Source organism: Pan paniscus, chromosome 9 (genome assembly GCF_029289425.2).
Source record: "Pan paniscus chromosome 9, NHGRI_mPanPan1-v2.0_pri, whole genome shotgun sequence".
NCBI classification, from domain to species: domain Eukaryota; kingdom Metazoa; phylum Chordata; class Mammalia; order Primates; family Hominidae; genus Pan; species Pan paniscus.
In genome coordinates, this window is record NC_073258.2 from 129,762,650 (window position 1) to 129,779,656 (window position 17,007).

General features: G+C 36.4%; 1 protein-coding gene across 13 annotated transcripts in view; it reads right to left on the bottom strand.

The window, feature by feature from the left end:
• Positions 1-17,007, bottom strand: part of ARHGAP32 (Rho GTPase activating protein 32) — a 317,821-nt gene that overhangs the window by 113,855 nt on the left and 186,959 nt on the right. For all 13 annotated transcript variants that reach the window (XM_034934048.3, XM_034934045.3, XM_055095088.2 and 10 more), the window contains one exon: positions 16,008-16,094. In XM_034934048.3, coding sequence (XP_034789939.2) covers positions 16,008-16,094 — 87 coding nt within the window. The remainder of the gene's footprint in view (positions 1-16,007; positions 16,095-17,007) is intronic.

Genomic DNA, 17,007 nt, shown 5'->3' on the forward strand with positions numbered 1-17,007 from the left:
CCCCCTTAGATCATAACTCCAATGGCCTGAGAATCACACCCCATCCCCCACAGCATCTGCAGCAACCCTCACCCAAGCTCAGATCCGCCTAACCCTACTCCCACCTGATGGTCTTTCTCTACCTGCCCTGGTAGCTGAAGACAAAAGACATAATCCCTTGGGAACTCCATGGCCTCACCCTTCACCTGAGAAACCAAACTACTTATCCAGGAGACCTTAGCCAAGCTTGTATCCCCTCTATACTACCACAGCTGATGCTCTTGAAAGCGCCACCGCCTGGCTGGAAGCAAACCAACTCACGCCATTACAGCAACTCATTAAAAAACTGCTCTAAGAAAGGAGAAAATGACAGCTAATTCCACAACCTGTAACATCCTGGCTAACCACAGGACCTGAGTCTGTCCACCTGACAACTTCACTGCTAGCATAACAAGCATTCAAAAAACCCAGTATGCTAAAAAGAACAACCAAGGACCCTCACAGAGCCCACTTCATTCCTCTGCTACCTCCACTGGGGCAGGTGCTGGCATCCATGGCTGAGAGACCTGAAGATGGATCACATCAGACACTCCCCAGCACCAGCCCGGAGCCTGGTAACTCCACTGGGTGGCTAGATCCAGGAGAGCAATAACAATCACTGCAGTTCAGCTCTCAGGAAGCCCCATCCCTAGGGGAAGGGGGTGAGCACCACATCAAGAGAGCACTCTGTGGGACAAAAGAATCTGAACAGCAGACCTTGAAGCCAAGATCTTTCCTCTGACATAGTCCACCCAAATGAGAAGGAACCAGAAAAAACAACTCTGGTAAGATGACGAAACAAGGTTAACACCCCCAAAAGATCACGTCAGCTCACCAGCAATGGATCCGAACAAAAACGAACTCTTTGAATTGCAAGAAAAATAATTCAGAAGGCTAATTATTTATTAATTAATTTTTTTGAGACAGAGTCTCACTCTGTCACCCAGGTTGTAGTGCAGTGGCACGTTCTCAGCTCACTGCAACCTCCGCCTCCTGGGTCCAAGTGATTCTCTCACCTCAGCCTCCCGAGTAGCTGGGATTACAGGCATACACCACCACGCGTGGCTAACTTTTGTATTTTTAGTAGAGACAGGGTTTCACCATGTTGGCCAGGCTGGTCTCAAACTCCTAACCTCAGGTGATCTGCCCACCTCAGCCTCCCAAACTGCTGGGTTTAAAGGCGTGAGCCACCGTACCCGGCCAGAAGGTTGATTACTAAGCTTCTTAAGGAGGCACCAGAGAAAGGTGAAACCAACTTAAAGAAATTTTAGAAATAATATAAGATATGGACAAAAAAATTTCCAGAGAAATAACATAAATAAAAAAAAAATCACAACTTCTGGAAGTGAAAGACACACTTAGAGAAATGCAAAATAGACTGGAAATTTTCAACAATAGATTCAAACAAGTAAAAGAAGGAACTTCAGAACCCAAAGACAAGGCTTTCAAATTAACCCAATCCAACAAAGACAAAGGAAAAAAATTTAAAAATGAACAAAGCCTTCAAGAAGTTTGGGATAATGTTAGATGACTAAACGTAACAATAATTAGTATTCCCAAGAAATGAGAAAAATCTAAAGGTTTGGAAAACATATTTGAGGGAACGGTCAAGGAAAACTTCCCTGGCCTTGCTTGAGAGCCAGACATCCAAACATTAGCTCAAAGAACAACCAGGAAATTCATCGCAAAATGATCATCACCTAGGCCCATAGTCATCAGGGTTTCTAAAGAAAAGAACCATAAGAGCTGTGAGGCAAAAGCATCAGGTAACCTATAAAGGAAAATCTATGAGATTAACAGCAGATTTCTCAGCAGAAACCTTACAAACTAGAAGGGACTGGAAGCCTCTCTTTAGCCTCCTGAAACAAAACAATTATCAGCCAAGAATTTTGTATCCAGAAAAACTAAGCTTCGTAAATGAAAGAAAAAAAAAGTTTTTTTCAGACAAACAAATGTTGAGAGAATTCACCACTACCAAGCTAGCACTACAAGAAATGCTTAAAGGAGTTCTAAATCTTGAAACAAAACTTCAAAATACACCAAAATAGAACCTCCTTAAAGCATAAATCTCACAGGGCCTATAAAACAGTAACACAATGAAAAACTAACAAATAAGGTATTCTGGCAACAACTAGCATGAAGAATAGAATAGTACATCACATCTCAATACTAACGTTGACTGTAAATGGCCTAAATGCTCCACCTAAAAGATACAGAACATCAGAACGGGTAAGAATTCACCAACCAAGTATCTGCTGTCTTCAAGAGACTCACCTAAGTACAAGGGCTCACATAAACTTAAGGTAAAGGGGTAGAAAAAGATATTCCATGCAAAGGGACACCAAAAGTGAGCAGGAGTAGCTATTCTTACATGAGACAAAACAAACTTTAATGTAAGAACAGTTTAAAAAGATAAAGAGCGACATTATGTAATGATAAAAGGACTAATCCAACAGGAAAATATCACAATCCTAAATATATATGCACCTAACACTGGAGCTCTCAAATTTGTAAAATAATAACTACTAGACCTAAAAAATGACAGATGGCAACACAGTAATAGTGGGGGACTTCAATACTCTCCTGACAGCACTAAATAGGTCATCAAGACAGAAAGTCAACAAAGAAATAATGGACTTAAACTATACCCTAGAACAAATGGACTTAACAGATATTTACAGAACATTCTACCCAACAACTGCAGAATATACATTCTTTTCATCAGTATATGGATCATTCTCCAAGACAGACCATATGATAGGCCACAAAACAAATCTCAACAAATTAAAGAAAATCGAAATTATAACATGTACTCTCTCAGACCACAGTGGAATAAAATTGGAAATCAACTCCAAAAGGAGCCCTCAAAACTATGCAAATACATGGAAATTAAATAATCTGTTCCTGAATGATTGTTGGGTCAACAATGAAATTAAGACGGAAATTTAAAAATTCTTTGAACTGAACGATAACAGAGACACAACCTATCAAAACCTTTTGGATACAGCACTAGTGGTGCTAAGAGGAAAGCTCGTGGCATTAAATGCCTACATCAAAAAAGTCTGAAAGAGCACAAATAGATAACTAAGGTCACACTTCAAGGAACTACAGAAACGAGAACAAACCAAACCAAAACCCAGCAGAAGAAAAGAAATAACCAAGATCAGAGCAGAACTAAATGAAATTGAAACAAGAAAAAAAAAGACAAAAGAAAAATAAAAGAAAAAGCTGGTTCTTTGAAAAGATAAATAAAATCACTAGACCATTGGCAATATCAACCAAGAAAAGAAATGAGAAGATCCAACTAAGCTGAATTAGAAATAAATGGGAGCTATTACAACTAAAACCACATAAATAAAAAGATCATTCAAAGATATTATGAACTACTTTAAATGTGCACAAACTAGAAAACCTAGAGGAGATGGATACATTCCTGGAAATATATTATACAACCCTCCTAGAGTAAACCAGGAATAAACAGAAACTCTGAACATACCAATAACAAGCAGCAATACTCAAATGGTAATTTTTAAAACTGCCAACAAAAAAAAGTCCAGGACCAGATGGATTCACAGCTGAATTCTATTAGACATTCAAAGAAGAACTGGTACCAATCCTAATTCACACTATTCCAAAAGATAGAGAAAGAGGGAATCTTCCCTAAATCATTCTATGAGGCCAGTATCACTCTAATACCAAAACTAAGAAAAGATATAACAAAAAAAAGAAAACTACAGACCAATATCCCTGAAGAACAGATGTAAAAATCCTCAACAAAATACTAGCTAACTGAATCCAAGAGAATATCAAAAAGATATTACACCATGATCAAGTGGGTTTCATACCAGGAATGCAGGGGTGGTTTAACATAACCAAGTCAATAAATGTAATACACAACATAAACATGAAAACAAAAGTCACACAATCATCTCAATAGACACAGCAAAAACATTTGACAAAATCCAGCATTGCTTTATGATTAAAACCCTCAGCAAAATCAGTATGGAAGGGACATACCTTATAAAACTCATCTATGACAAACCCGCAGCAAACATTATACTGAACAGGTAAAAGTTGAAAGTATTCCCCCGAGAACTGGAACAAGACAAGGATGCCTCCTTTCACCATTTCTATTCAACATAGTACTGGAAGTCCTAGCTAGAACTATCAGACAAGAGAGTGAAATAAAGGGCATTCAGACAGTAAAGAGGAAGTCAAACTGTTGCTGTTCACCAATGATATGACTGTATACCTAGAAAACCCTAAAGACTCATCCAGAAAGCTCTTAGATGTGATAAATGAATTTAGTAAAGTTTCAGGATACAAAGTCAATGTACACAAATCAACAGCACTGCTATACACCAACAGCAACCAAGCTGAGAATACAATCAAGAATTTAATCCCTTTTACAATAGTTGCAAATAAATAAATAAAATACTCAGGAATATACCTAACCAAGGAGGTGAAAAATCTCTACAAGAAAAACTATAAAACACTGCCGAAAGAAATCATTGATGACATAAACTAATGGAAACACATCCCATGCTCATGGGTAGAATCAATATGGTGAAAATGACCATACTGCCAAAAGCAATCTAGAGATTCAATGCAATTCCCATCAAAATACCATGATCATTTCTCACAGAACTAGAAAAAACAATCCTAAAATTCATATGGAACCAAAAAAGAGCCCACATAACCAAAGCAAGACTAAGCAAAAAGAACAAATCTGGAGGTACCACATTACCCAAATTCAAACTACACTATAGGGCCACAGTCACCAAAACATCATGGTACTGGTATAAAAATTGGCACATAGACCAACGGAACAACAGAGAACCCAGAAATAAAGCCAAATACAGCTAACTGATCTTTGACAAAGCAAACAAAAACATAAAGTGGGGAAAGGACACCCTATTCAACAAATGGTGGTGGGATAATTGGTAAGTCACATGTAGAAGAATGAAACTGGATCCTCATCTCTCACCTTATACAAACATCAACTCAAGATGAATCAAAGACTGAAATCTAAGACCTGACACCACAAAAATTCTGGATGATAACATTGGAAAAATTCTTCCAGACACTGGCTTAGGCAAAGACTTCATGACCGAGAAGCCAAAAGCAAACGAAACAAAAACAAAGATAAACAGATGAGACTTAAACTAAAAATCTTCTGCAGAGTATACAAACAACCCACAGAGTGAGACAAAATCTTCACAAACTATGCATCAGACAAAGGACTGATATCCAGAATCTACAAGGAACCCAAATAAATCAGCAAGACAAAACAACAACAACAACAACAACAACAAATAATTCCACCACAAAGTGTGCTAAGGGTATAAACAGTTATCAAAAGAAGATATACAAATGGCCAACAAACATATGAAAAAATGCTCAACATCACTAATTATCAGGGAAATGCACATCAAAACCACAGTGTGATACCTCCTTACTTCTGCAGGAATGGCCATAATTTAAAAATAAAAAAATAACATGTTGGCATTGATGTGGTAAAAAGGGAAAACTGGTGAGAATGTAAACTAGTACAACCACTATGGAAAACAGTGTGGACATTCCTTGAAGAATTAAAAGTAGATCTACCTTTTGATCCAACAATCCCACTACTGGGTATCTACTCAGAAGAAAGTAAGTCATTATAGGACACTTGCCCACACATGTTTATAGCAGCACAATTTGCAACTGCAAAAAATGGAAGCAGCCCAAATGCCCATTTATCAATGAGTAGATAAAGAAAATGTGGTATACCGTGCAATACTACTCAGCCATAAAATGGAACAAAATAATGGCATTCACAGCAACCTGGATGGAGTTGAAGACCATTATTCTAAGTGAAATAACTCAGGAATGGAAAACCAAACATTCTATGTTCGTACAATGTGGGAGCTAAGCTATGAGGACACAAAGGCATAAGAATGATACAATGGACTTTGGGGACTTGGCAGGGGGATGATGGGAAGAAGGGATAAAAGACAACACATTGTGCACAGTGTACACTGCTCAGGTGATGGGTACACCAAAATTTCAGAAATCACCACTAAAGAACTTATCCATATAATCAAACACCACCGCTTCCCCAAAAAGCTATTGAAATAGAAAAGAAGAAACATCTAATAACAATAATCTAAGTTTTACCTTAGGTAACTAGAAAAAGAAGAGCAAATTAAATTCAAAGTAAAGAAAAGAAAATAAATACTAAAAATTGGAGCAGAAATCAACAAAACTGAAAACCGAAAATTACCAAAACCAAAAGTGAATTGCTTGAAAATGTCAATAAAATTGAGAAGCTGCTAGCGAAACTAACTTAAAAAGAGAGAGAGAAATACACAAATTACTAACATTACATATGAATAAGGACCGTCACTACAGATCACATGGACATTAAAAGGACAATAAAAAATATTAGGAACAACTCTATGCCTGTGAATTTGTAACACAGATGAAACTGGCCAATTTTTAAAAAGATACATCCACCAAAACTCACACAAGAAGAAAAAGATATAGGCCTTAAAGAAATCTAATTAACAGTTAATAGCTTTGCAAAACAGAAACCAGTAAGCCCAGATGTATTCACTGGTAAATTTTACCAAACATTTAAGAAAGAAATTATAGCAAGTCTCTATATCTCTTCCAGAAGACAGATGCAGAGAGAAGTGTCTAACTTCTTCTGGGAGGCCAACATTTTCCTAAGACCAAAACCAGACAAAGACATTCTAAGAAAAAAGAAAAAAAAAACTACAGACAAATATCTCTCATGAACATACATGCAAAAATCATCAATGAAGTACTAGCAACTATAATCCAACAATATATAAAAACGATTACATGCCACTACCAAGTGAGATTTATCCCAGGAATGCAAGGCTGGTTCAACATTTGAAAATCAACTAATGTAATCCATCACATAAACAGGCTAAAGAAGAATAAAAATCACATGATTTCACCAATAAACGCAGAAAAAGCATTTAAGAAAATCCATCACCCATTCATAAAAAACTCTCAGCAAACCAGAAATAAAGGGAACTTCCATAACTTGAGAAAGAGCATCTACAAAAAATGTACAGCTAACATCATACTTAATGGTGACAAACTTGAAACTCTCCCGCTTGGATCAAAAACAAAGCAATGATGTTCCGTAATCAATTCTTTTCAAAGTAGTATCAGAATTCCTAGCTAATACAATAAGAAAAGGAAACCCAAGGTATACAGATTGGAAAGGAATAAAACTTTGTTTGCAGAAGACAGGATTATCTATATAGAAAATCAAAAGAACTGACAAAAAACTCCTGGCACTAATAAATGATTTATAGCAAGGCTGCAGAATATAAGGTTAATATACAAAACCTAATCAGTTTCCTACATACCAGCAATGAGCAAGAGAAATTTTGTTTGGTTTTATTATTATTTTTTTTAGAGACAAAGTCTCACTCTGTCATCCAGGCTGGAGTGCAGTGGTACAATCATGCCTCATTACAGCCTCAATGTACTAGGCTTAAGCGATCCTCTTGCCTCAGCCTCCTAAGTAGCTGAGACCACAGGCACACACCACCACACATGGCTAATTTTCAATTTTTTTATAGAGATGAGATCTCACTATGTTGCCCTGATCTCAATCTCCTAGCCTCAGTCGCCAAGCATTCCTCCTACTAATCCTCCCAAAGTGCTGGGATTACAGGCATGAGCCAGCACAAAACAAGGGGAATTTGAAATTAAAAATATATTAATGTTTATAGTAGCACCCAAAAAACAAACTACACAGACAGCTATATATCTAACAAAATATACATAACAGCTATATAAGGAAAACTACAAAACTCTGGTGAAAGATGTCAAAGACCTAAATAAATGGAGAAATGTTGCATGTTCATGAATAAGAAGGCAATATTGTCAAGATGCCAGTTCTTCCAAACCTGATTTACAGATTCAATACAATTCCAGTCAAAATCCCAGCAAGTTATTTTGTTGATACTGATTCTAAAGTATTATGGAGAAGCAAAAGACCCAGAAAAACCAAGACAACACTGAAAGAAAAGAAAAACAAAGTTGGAAGGCTGACACTACCAGACTTCAAGACTTATAATAAAACCATACTAGGCTGGGTGTGGTGGCTCATACCTGTAATCTCAGCACTTTGGGAGGCTGAGACGGGCAGCAGGAGCTCGACACCATCCTGGCTAACATGGTGAAACCCTGTCGCTACTAAAAATACAAAAAAATTAGCCAGGCGTGGTGGCGGGCGCCTGTAGTCCCAGCTACTCGGGAGGCTGAGGCAGCAGAAAGGCGTGAACCCGGGAGGCAGAGCTTGCAGTGAGCTGAGATCACGACGCTGCACTCCAGCCTGGCGACAGCGCAAGACTCCGTCTCGAAAAAACAAACAAACAAACAAACAAACAAAAAAAGAAGCCATACTAATCAAGACAGAATGGTGTTGCCAAAAGAATAGACAAATTGATCAATGGAGCAGAATAGAGAGCCCAGAAACAGACCCATATAAAAGTCAACTGACATTTGACTAGGGAACAAAGGCAATACAATGGACACATGATACAGACTTGTTAAAGGGTGTTGGAACAACTGGACATCCACATGCAACAAGAAAATGATTCTAGACACAGACCTTACACCTTTTACAAGAATTAACTCAAAATGGATCACAGACTGAATGAATGTAAAATACAGAACTATAAAACTCCTAGAAGATAATAAAGGAGAAAATCTAGGTGACCTTAGTTACAGCGATGATATTTTTAAAAAACACAAAAGGCATGATCCATGAAAAAGATAAATAATAATCTGGACTTCATTAAAATTTAAAACTTCTGCTCTGCAAAAGACAATGTCAAGAGAATGAGAACATAAGCCATAAATCGACAGAAAATATTTGCAAAAGACGCACTGATGGCCGGGCGCAGTGGCTCACGCCTGTAATCCCAGCACTTTGGGAGGCCAAGGCAGGCGGATCACAAGGTCAGGAGATCAAGACCATCCTGGCTAGCACGGTGAAACCCTGTCTCTACTAAAAATACAAAAAATTAGCCGGGCGTGGTGGCGGGCGCCTGTAGTCCCAGCTACTCGGAAGGCTGAGGCAGGAGAATGGCGTGAACCCGGGAGGCAGAGCTTGCAGTGAGCCGAGATTGCGCCACTGCACTCCAGCCTGGGCGACAGAGTGAGACTCCATCTCAAAAAAAAAAAAAAAAGACACACTGATAAAGCACTGTAAACCAAAATACACAAAGTATTCATAAAACTCAACAGTAAGAAAATGAACAACCTAATTAAAAAACAGGCAAAAGATTTGAACAGACATCTCACCAAAGACAGATATACAGATGGTAAATAGCATATAAAAATGCTCAACATCATATGTCATTAGGGAATTCCAAATTAAAACAATGAAATGCTACTACATAACATATTAGAATGGCCAAAATCCAAAAACACTGACAACAAATGCTGGCAAGGATGTAGAGCAACAGGAACTCTCATTCATTGCTGCTGGGAATGCAAAATGGCACAGTCACTTTCAAAGGCAGTTTGGCAGTTTCTTATAAAACTAAAAACACTTTTACCATGCAATCCTGTAATCATGCTCCTTGGTGTTTACCCAAATGAACTGAAAACTTATGTCCACATAGAAACCTGCGTGCAAATGTTTATAGCAACTTTATTCATAATTGCCAAAACCTAGAAGCAACTGAGATGTCTTTCAGTAGATGAATGAATACATAAAATGTGGTATAACCAGACAACGAATATTTTTCAGTGCTAAAGTGAAATGAACTCTCAAGCCATAAAAAGACATGTAGGAAATTCAAATGCATATTACTAAGTGAAAGAAGCCAATCCAAATGGCTATATACTGTATGAATCCAACTATGTGATATCTTAGAAAAGGCAAAAACTAGGGAGACAGTAAAAAGATCAGTGGTTGTCAGGGGTTAGAGAAAAGGGAAAGATGAATAGGAGGGATACGGAGGATTTTTATAATACTATTCTGTATGATACTATACTGGTGATACATGTCATTACACATTTTTCTAAACCTATAGAATATACACCTCCAAGAGTAAACCCTAATGTAAACTATAAACTTGGGCAATAATGATGTAACAATGTAAGTTCATCAATGATAACAAATGTACCACTGTGGTGTGGGATGTCAATAGTGGGGGATGTTGCATGTGTGTCAAAACATGGAGCATATGGGAACTCTATATTTCCTGTTCAATTTTGCTGTGAATGTAAAACTTGTCTGAAAAATAAAAAGTTATTAATTTTTTGAAAAATAATCATCTTCCATCTAAGTAGTGTTACTCAAAAAAATAAGTGTCAACTGCTAACCACACAAACGCCTTCGGGAGCTTCAAAAAGTTAAGGCAGGGAATTAGATTTCAAAATGTAGTTCCTCATATATTCATGAAGTGATTTCTTTCAACTTCTTAAAAATATTTTTAGGCCAGCAAAAAGTCTGATCTTTTATATACATCTCCATTTATAAAATTAAAACTCTAACACATAATTTGCAAATCATCTAAAACTACATTAAATTCACTGAGTAAAATTATAAAACTAGTAAATACTTTGTATTTTCAGCAAATATAAAACAAGAACTTTAAATGTAAAGTACTTTCATATGTAAAAACATAGCCTTGATTGGCTGGGCACGGTGGCTTACACCTGTAATCCCAGCACTTTGGGAGGCCAAGGCGGGTGGATCATGAGGTCAGGAGTTCAAGACCATCTTGGCCAACATGGTGAAACCCCATCTCTACTAAAAATACAAAAATTAGCTGGGCATTGTGGCGTGTGTCTGTAATCTCAGATACTCGGGAAGCTGAGGCAGGAGAATCACTTGAACCTGTGAGTTGGAGGTTGCAGTGAGCCGAGATCACACCACTGCACTCCAGACTGGTGACAGAGCGAGACTCCTTCTCAATCAATCAATCAATAAAATAGAGCCTTGATCAACCAATTTCCAAACAGACTGAATAAACAATCAGAGTATTTTTAAAGTTCAATGACTTTGTAAAGGAATAAATCAAAATCTCTTCCTTATATACTCCTGCCAAAATTTTAATTTGCTAATTTTTCATCTTAGTAATTATTGCTACCAGCTGGGCACAATGGCTCATGCCTATAATCCCAGCACTCTGGGAGGCAGAGGTAGGTGGATCACTTCAGCTGGTTCATGGCCAGCCTGGGCAACACAGCAAAACCTTGTCTCTACAAAAAGTACGAAATTAGCCAGGTGAGGCAGGAGGATCACTTGAGCCTGGGAGGTCGAGGCTGTAGTGAACTGTGATCATGCCACTGTACTCCAGCCTGGGTGACAGAGAGAGACCTTGTCAAAAAAAAAAAAAAAAAGAGCAAGCATTACTACCAATTACTACCAACTACTACTATCCAAGCATGACAAAAATCAACAATTCTTGATAAGGCTGAGGATGCAGAATGAGAAAAAAATATCCCAACATATGTAGGATCAGATCTCTATGATAAGAATTTGTTCTTCTTTCACTCATTTATTCACTAGCTATTTACTGACCACTCACATGGTGCTAAGCACTGTAGTAAGCACTAGAGATGCGATACAGAAATGATAAACAATAAACCTTTGACTTCTTAGAATTTGTTTCTAGTGAGGAAAACAAATACTTTTTAAAGTAAACAAACACATAAATAAAATGATAGTTTCATACTCTGAAGAAATAAGGAGGGATCTACTTCACGTAGGGTCAGAAACAGCCTTTCTAAGGAGGTGTTATCTAAATCAAGTCCTAAAGACTGGGAAGCTACCAGATGTAGCAAGAGCACAGTGTGAACGGAGTCATGGGATGATCAAAGTACAGGAAAGAACTCAGGCCCTTTTACAAACTGCCCGAAAGCTGGTGTGACCACAGCATGGGAGTGAGGAGGGATGGTCCTGACATGATGTAGAAGAGGCAGGGAGACCCAGATTGTGTAGGACCCTCGTAGACCTCGGTAAGCAGTTTGGGTTTACCTCTACATGCAGTGGGAATCTATCCAAGAGTTTCAACCACAATACTAACAATATTTGATTTACATTTTATACCATTCTGGCAGTTTATAAGGTTATAATAGATTATAGGATGCAAACATCAGCCCAAACAAGAGATCATGCTTGAGCTAGCTTGGTAACAATAAAAATGGAAAGAAATGGACAAATTTTAGAAATAACTGTCATTCTAAGAACAGTCTTTGCTTATGTCCTTGGAAGTCCCTTTGTCATGGGATTATCTGAAAAACAATGGATGCTATCAATTATCTTTTTAAATGGATGAAGTTCAATGAAAAGAGAGAGAGAGGGAGAGACTTAAATCTCAGCCTGGCCCTATCCTAAATACAGAAATGTATGCAAGTTACTCAACATCAATGAACAGCACTTTACTCATCTATGAAATGGGAATAAATGACACCTACCTTTCACAGAAGCATTATGAGGTTAAATAAAAATCCTGGCAATCTGCCTATACATTTTGTTCATGCACATATGTTCTATAAATGTTAATATTTACTCCCACTCCTGTAGTTAACAGCATTTTCTAATGCCCTGAATGGAAAAGGAGTTACTTAATATCAAGGAATGCATTTTTGATGATGGAATTTCAAGCATGAGAACATTAGAGCACAGGAGATATTCTGAGGCAAGGAAGCATTCCCCTGAAACCAAGTGATTACCCCACCTACCATGACACAAGAGCATTCAGATTACTGTATATATTTATAAAATACTTGATCTTCAGAAAAATCAAACTGTTAAATATTGATGAATTCTGCTTAAAATACAAAGGTAGTTAATACACTCTTAACTTGAATAGGAACCATTAATATCAACTACTATAAAGCTGACAGTGAAACATTAAAATCCTAAGTATTTTACTAAGCAACAATTATTCTTATACCAACAAAACTAGATTTACAGAAGGAAAAGATCAAAACAAGACTTTTATTACAGCACAGGTAGAAAAAAACGCCCGCCACAGCTGGGCTTAAATTTGCCATTTTAAAATGAACATTTAAAAGCTGATGCTTATTTGCTAAAGAATAAAGCACTAAAAGATAGAATACTTTTAGGACCTGGTAACACTGATGTTAAACTCACAAAACGTTTTATTCTGTGTAGTGGGGCTCAATATAATTAGTGTCAGGGTTTACCTAATTTTGGCCTTTTAAAATTATTAAATTTTATATCTACTGTGACATATTCCTGAGATTACTAGAATTTTTATTAATTTCCATTAATTTCAAACTAAATACATTAACTTTCTTGAGAAGGTTCCTCATCCACAGTAGCTGATCTGTTTGTTCTCTCAACAGACATCTTTGTTCGTTTACTCAGAGAACAGAATAAAAAGATAAGGGAGGGGATATCTGCAGCACGACATGTAATTCTAATTAATTACTACGAAAGGGAGGGAGTTGTGGGCTCACCACAGCATCACAGACCTATTATTCAAGACATCTCAAAAAGCATTTTATCCATGGCTAATATTCAGCTAAGACACACCAATACGGGTAAATGAGATCGGTATAACTAGTATCTGTTCTATTGCTTTGGGTCCATGCTGTATCAGCTGTTTAAATATTTTTACTATCACTAAGATTACAGTCCCCAGTTGGCCTGGGTGCTCCCTTAGGGGCTCTAGATTTGAAGGTTCCAAATGCAAACTGGAAGACAGTTTACATTTCTGGGCTCACAATTTAGAAAGAAATAAAAACTTTTAAGGGCAGGCACAGACACATTTCAAAGTTTCCAAGATAAGACTGAAAGAAATCAGTATCACTTAACTTACAGAAAGAAAAAAGATCACAGCCAATCAATCTGTCACTTTTATAAGCTAACAGAACAAGAGAAGAAAGGGTTAAGATGAAGGACCAAGAATTTTGGTTAAATAAAAAGAACATCAAGTGATATTATTAAAAAGTAGAAACTGACAGAGATATAAAATTTGTAAATAAGTAGCCGCCGAAACAGATTACATCAGTGTATAATGGTGGTCTTATCTGAAGATTAAGCAGTTTCTCAAATTTGTTATAGAGTGAAATAGACGCAGAAAAAGGTGGCAGTCAAGAAACTGAAATCCTTGTAGACCCCACTGCTAACACTCAGTATAGCTTAGGACACCAACTTCAGTAATTTGGACCTCAGTTTCCTCACTTGCAAAATTAGAGGGTCTAATTGTATGTCTTTTTCTCTCTTAGTTATAAAAAAGTATGATTCTAGGCTAATATGGGTTATGGCTAACACAATATGGCAAGAATACAGGAGTAAGCCATGGGAATATATCAATGATTACATACAATGAGGCAAAGAACAGGTGCAAATGCATTATTACAATGCACTAAATTACTACTTTGATATAACAAATGGTATACCAAGTAGTATGAAATTTTTTAAGAAGCTTGACAAGATACTTATACCAGGAAACGAACTATCTATCTAGGTCACTAATACTGTACGTGAATATACAATCAAGTAACAATTATACGTTATAATATTTGGTACCAAAATACCATGCTTGCCTTCTGAAGGTCATTTTAAAAAACAGCACAGATTTTTTAAAATTTTTTTCATGTTATGCTTTGTTCATAAGAAAAAGAACATTTGCATTCTCGAAGCATATGGAAATTAACAGTGAGAAAAAAGAGATGCTAAAATGTCTTAGGTTGTAGAGGGATTAAGAAATTCATTCCTGACATACCAACGATGTACTCTAGATAAAAAAGATATGATTTTCATCCATCTATTAGTAATCACTTATCATAAATGCACTCAATATTTTCACTTAAAAATTAACTCACCAAATGGAAGCATTTTATGAAATATGACATGAAACTTAGTAATTAAGAGCTTCCCTACATTCTCAAAGAAGCCGAGGTGACATGCAATAAAACATATATAAACAATACGTGAATTTGGCCATCTTACTTATTTATATACAAGCTAAAATTTGATTTCCAATCCTATACTCTGACACCTAAAAAGAAACGCACTTAATTCTGGTAAGTTTTCCTTAAGGTGACCACAACTAAAAACTTCAGTATATCACACACGATGAAAGCATTGGACTTTTTTGGATCATTTAGCTTCAGGTACATGATTAATACTTTTTGAGAAAAAATATAAATGCCCATATCTTACTCTCTCCCAAAGATAGCTGAAAACTTTGTATAGAAGAAAGCTTTCCTCCTAAATGCTTTCTTTACAATGACTAATTCACCAGTAGGCAAAAAGCTCAAAGAATGTAGAATAAGTGAATAAAAGAACTATACTAAGTGCTTACATGATGGGGGAAATAATCAATGCTACAAATGACATATTTTAAGTCTCATTAAGAACAAGTCATGGTCATTACCTTCAAAAAAGTTCCAATATTAAAAGTCAAGAAATAACAAGCTACAAAAACATGCACATATCCTATTGTTACACCGAAGAGAAACTTAATGTCTCAGTTAGAAAAAGTGTGCATCTGAAGCAGAGATAACATAATCTACTCTTTTGCCATAATATGTGATCAATAGCTGAATCATTTAATGTAGTGATCAATAAATATCTTTCCTTTAGTCTTAATAAAAGTATTTTCACTTAAGGGTATAGATTAAAGAATGAAACAAAAAATCTTGATTACCACAGTCATTGTTATTTACTCATAAGTGTCAAAAGCCTTAGGAACTTTCTAAAAGTGCAAAGAGGAGACATGCAAGTTGCAATGCTCAACTCTACATTCCATGCAGTATTGTATGAATACACTTATTTCTGTTTGAAAATAATACCATTTATTTTCTTACAATAGTCATTATTGCACAATCTCATTTCAGTATTATATAAGTATTTTTCTGTGGATTATATCCTTTAGGCAAATCACGTTATAGAAAGAAATTTAATCATCACTCAACCTAATTCTTAACTTCATATGAAATGGAGAATACATTCACAAAATCACCTGACAAGCAATCTGCACGAGGTAGACCAGCTCTTTAGATTCACAGCCATTTTTCATTACTTCATTCTGCTCTTCTGAAAGTGAAAGCTACATCACAGAAAAAAAAAGAAGAGGGGGAAAGAAAGTCATGATTAGTAAACGAGAATAAACTAAGCATTCATAATACCTGGAGCATCATCTCCGGGTGAGCATCAGCTTAATGTGAGACATATCTTATATGAGAACTTCATTGCTTAAGGCAGATGAATGAAGGACTTGGTGTTTCAGATAAAATATATATCTGTATCTGTGTAGCTTACGTATAAGGGTCTTCACTTCCTTAATCTATTTAGTACATACATGAAACTAAGCACTGAGAGATAGTATGACATAATAGTTTAAAAGAGTTCAGACCTTATTACATAGATTAAAAACTGGCTGCAGATAACAGGTTGGGCCTATGGACATGTTTAATTTCAAAATCACCATGTAGTGGGGTGGGGAGGAGGTGGGGATGGTTAATGGGTACAAAATAAATAGAAAGAATGAAAAAGACCTAGTATTTGATAGCACAACAAGGTGACTATAGTTAATAATAATTGTACAGTTTAAACTGACTAAAATAGTATAACTAGATTGTCTGTAACACAAAGGATAAATGCTTGAAGGATGGACACCCCATTTTCCATGATGCTATTATTACACATTGCATGCCTGTATGAAAACATCTCATATACCTTATAAATATATAAACCTACTCTGTATCCACAAAGATTTGAAATTTAAAATTTCAAAAAAAAATTCACCATGTAGGTCTGCACGCTGGATTTTAGTTTTATTTAAACCAGCTACCGACATGTAGAAGCTAAGAGGTTTCATGTGAAAAATGCAGATTTCTGGCTTCTACTGAAAAATCAGAAAATTGGGAAGATTGGACCTACATTCTCACACGGGCAACAACTAGCTACAGCTGAGAAATGACCATCACCTTTAAATGTGGTGTATATTCCCCAAGAAAGTT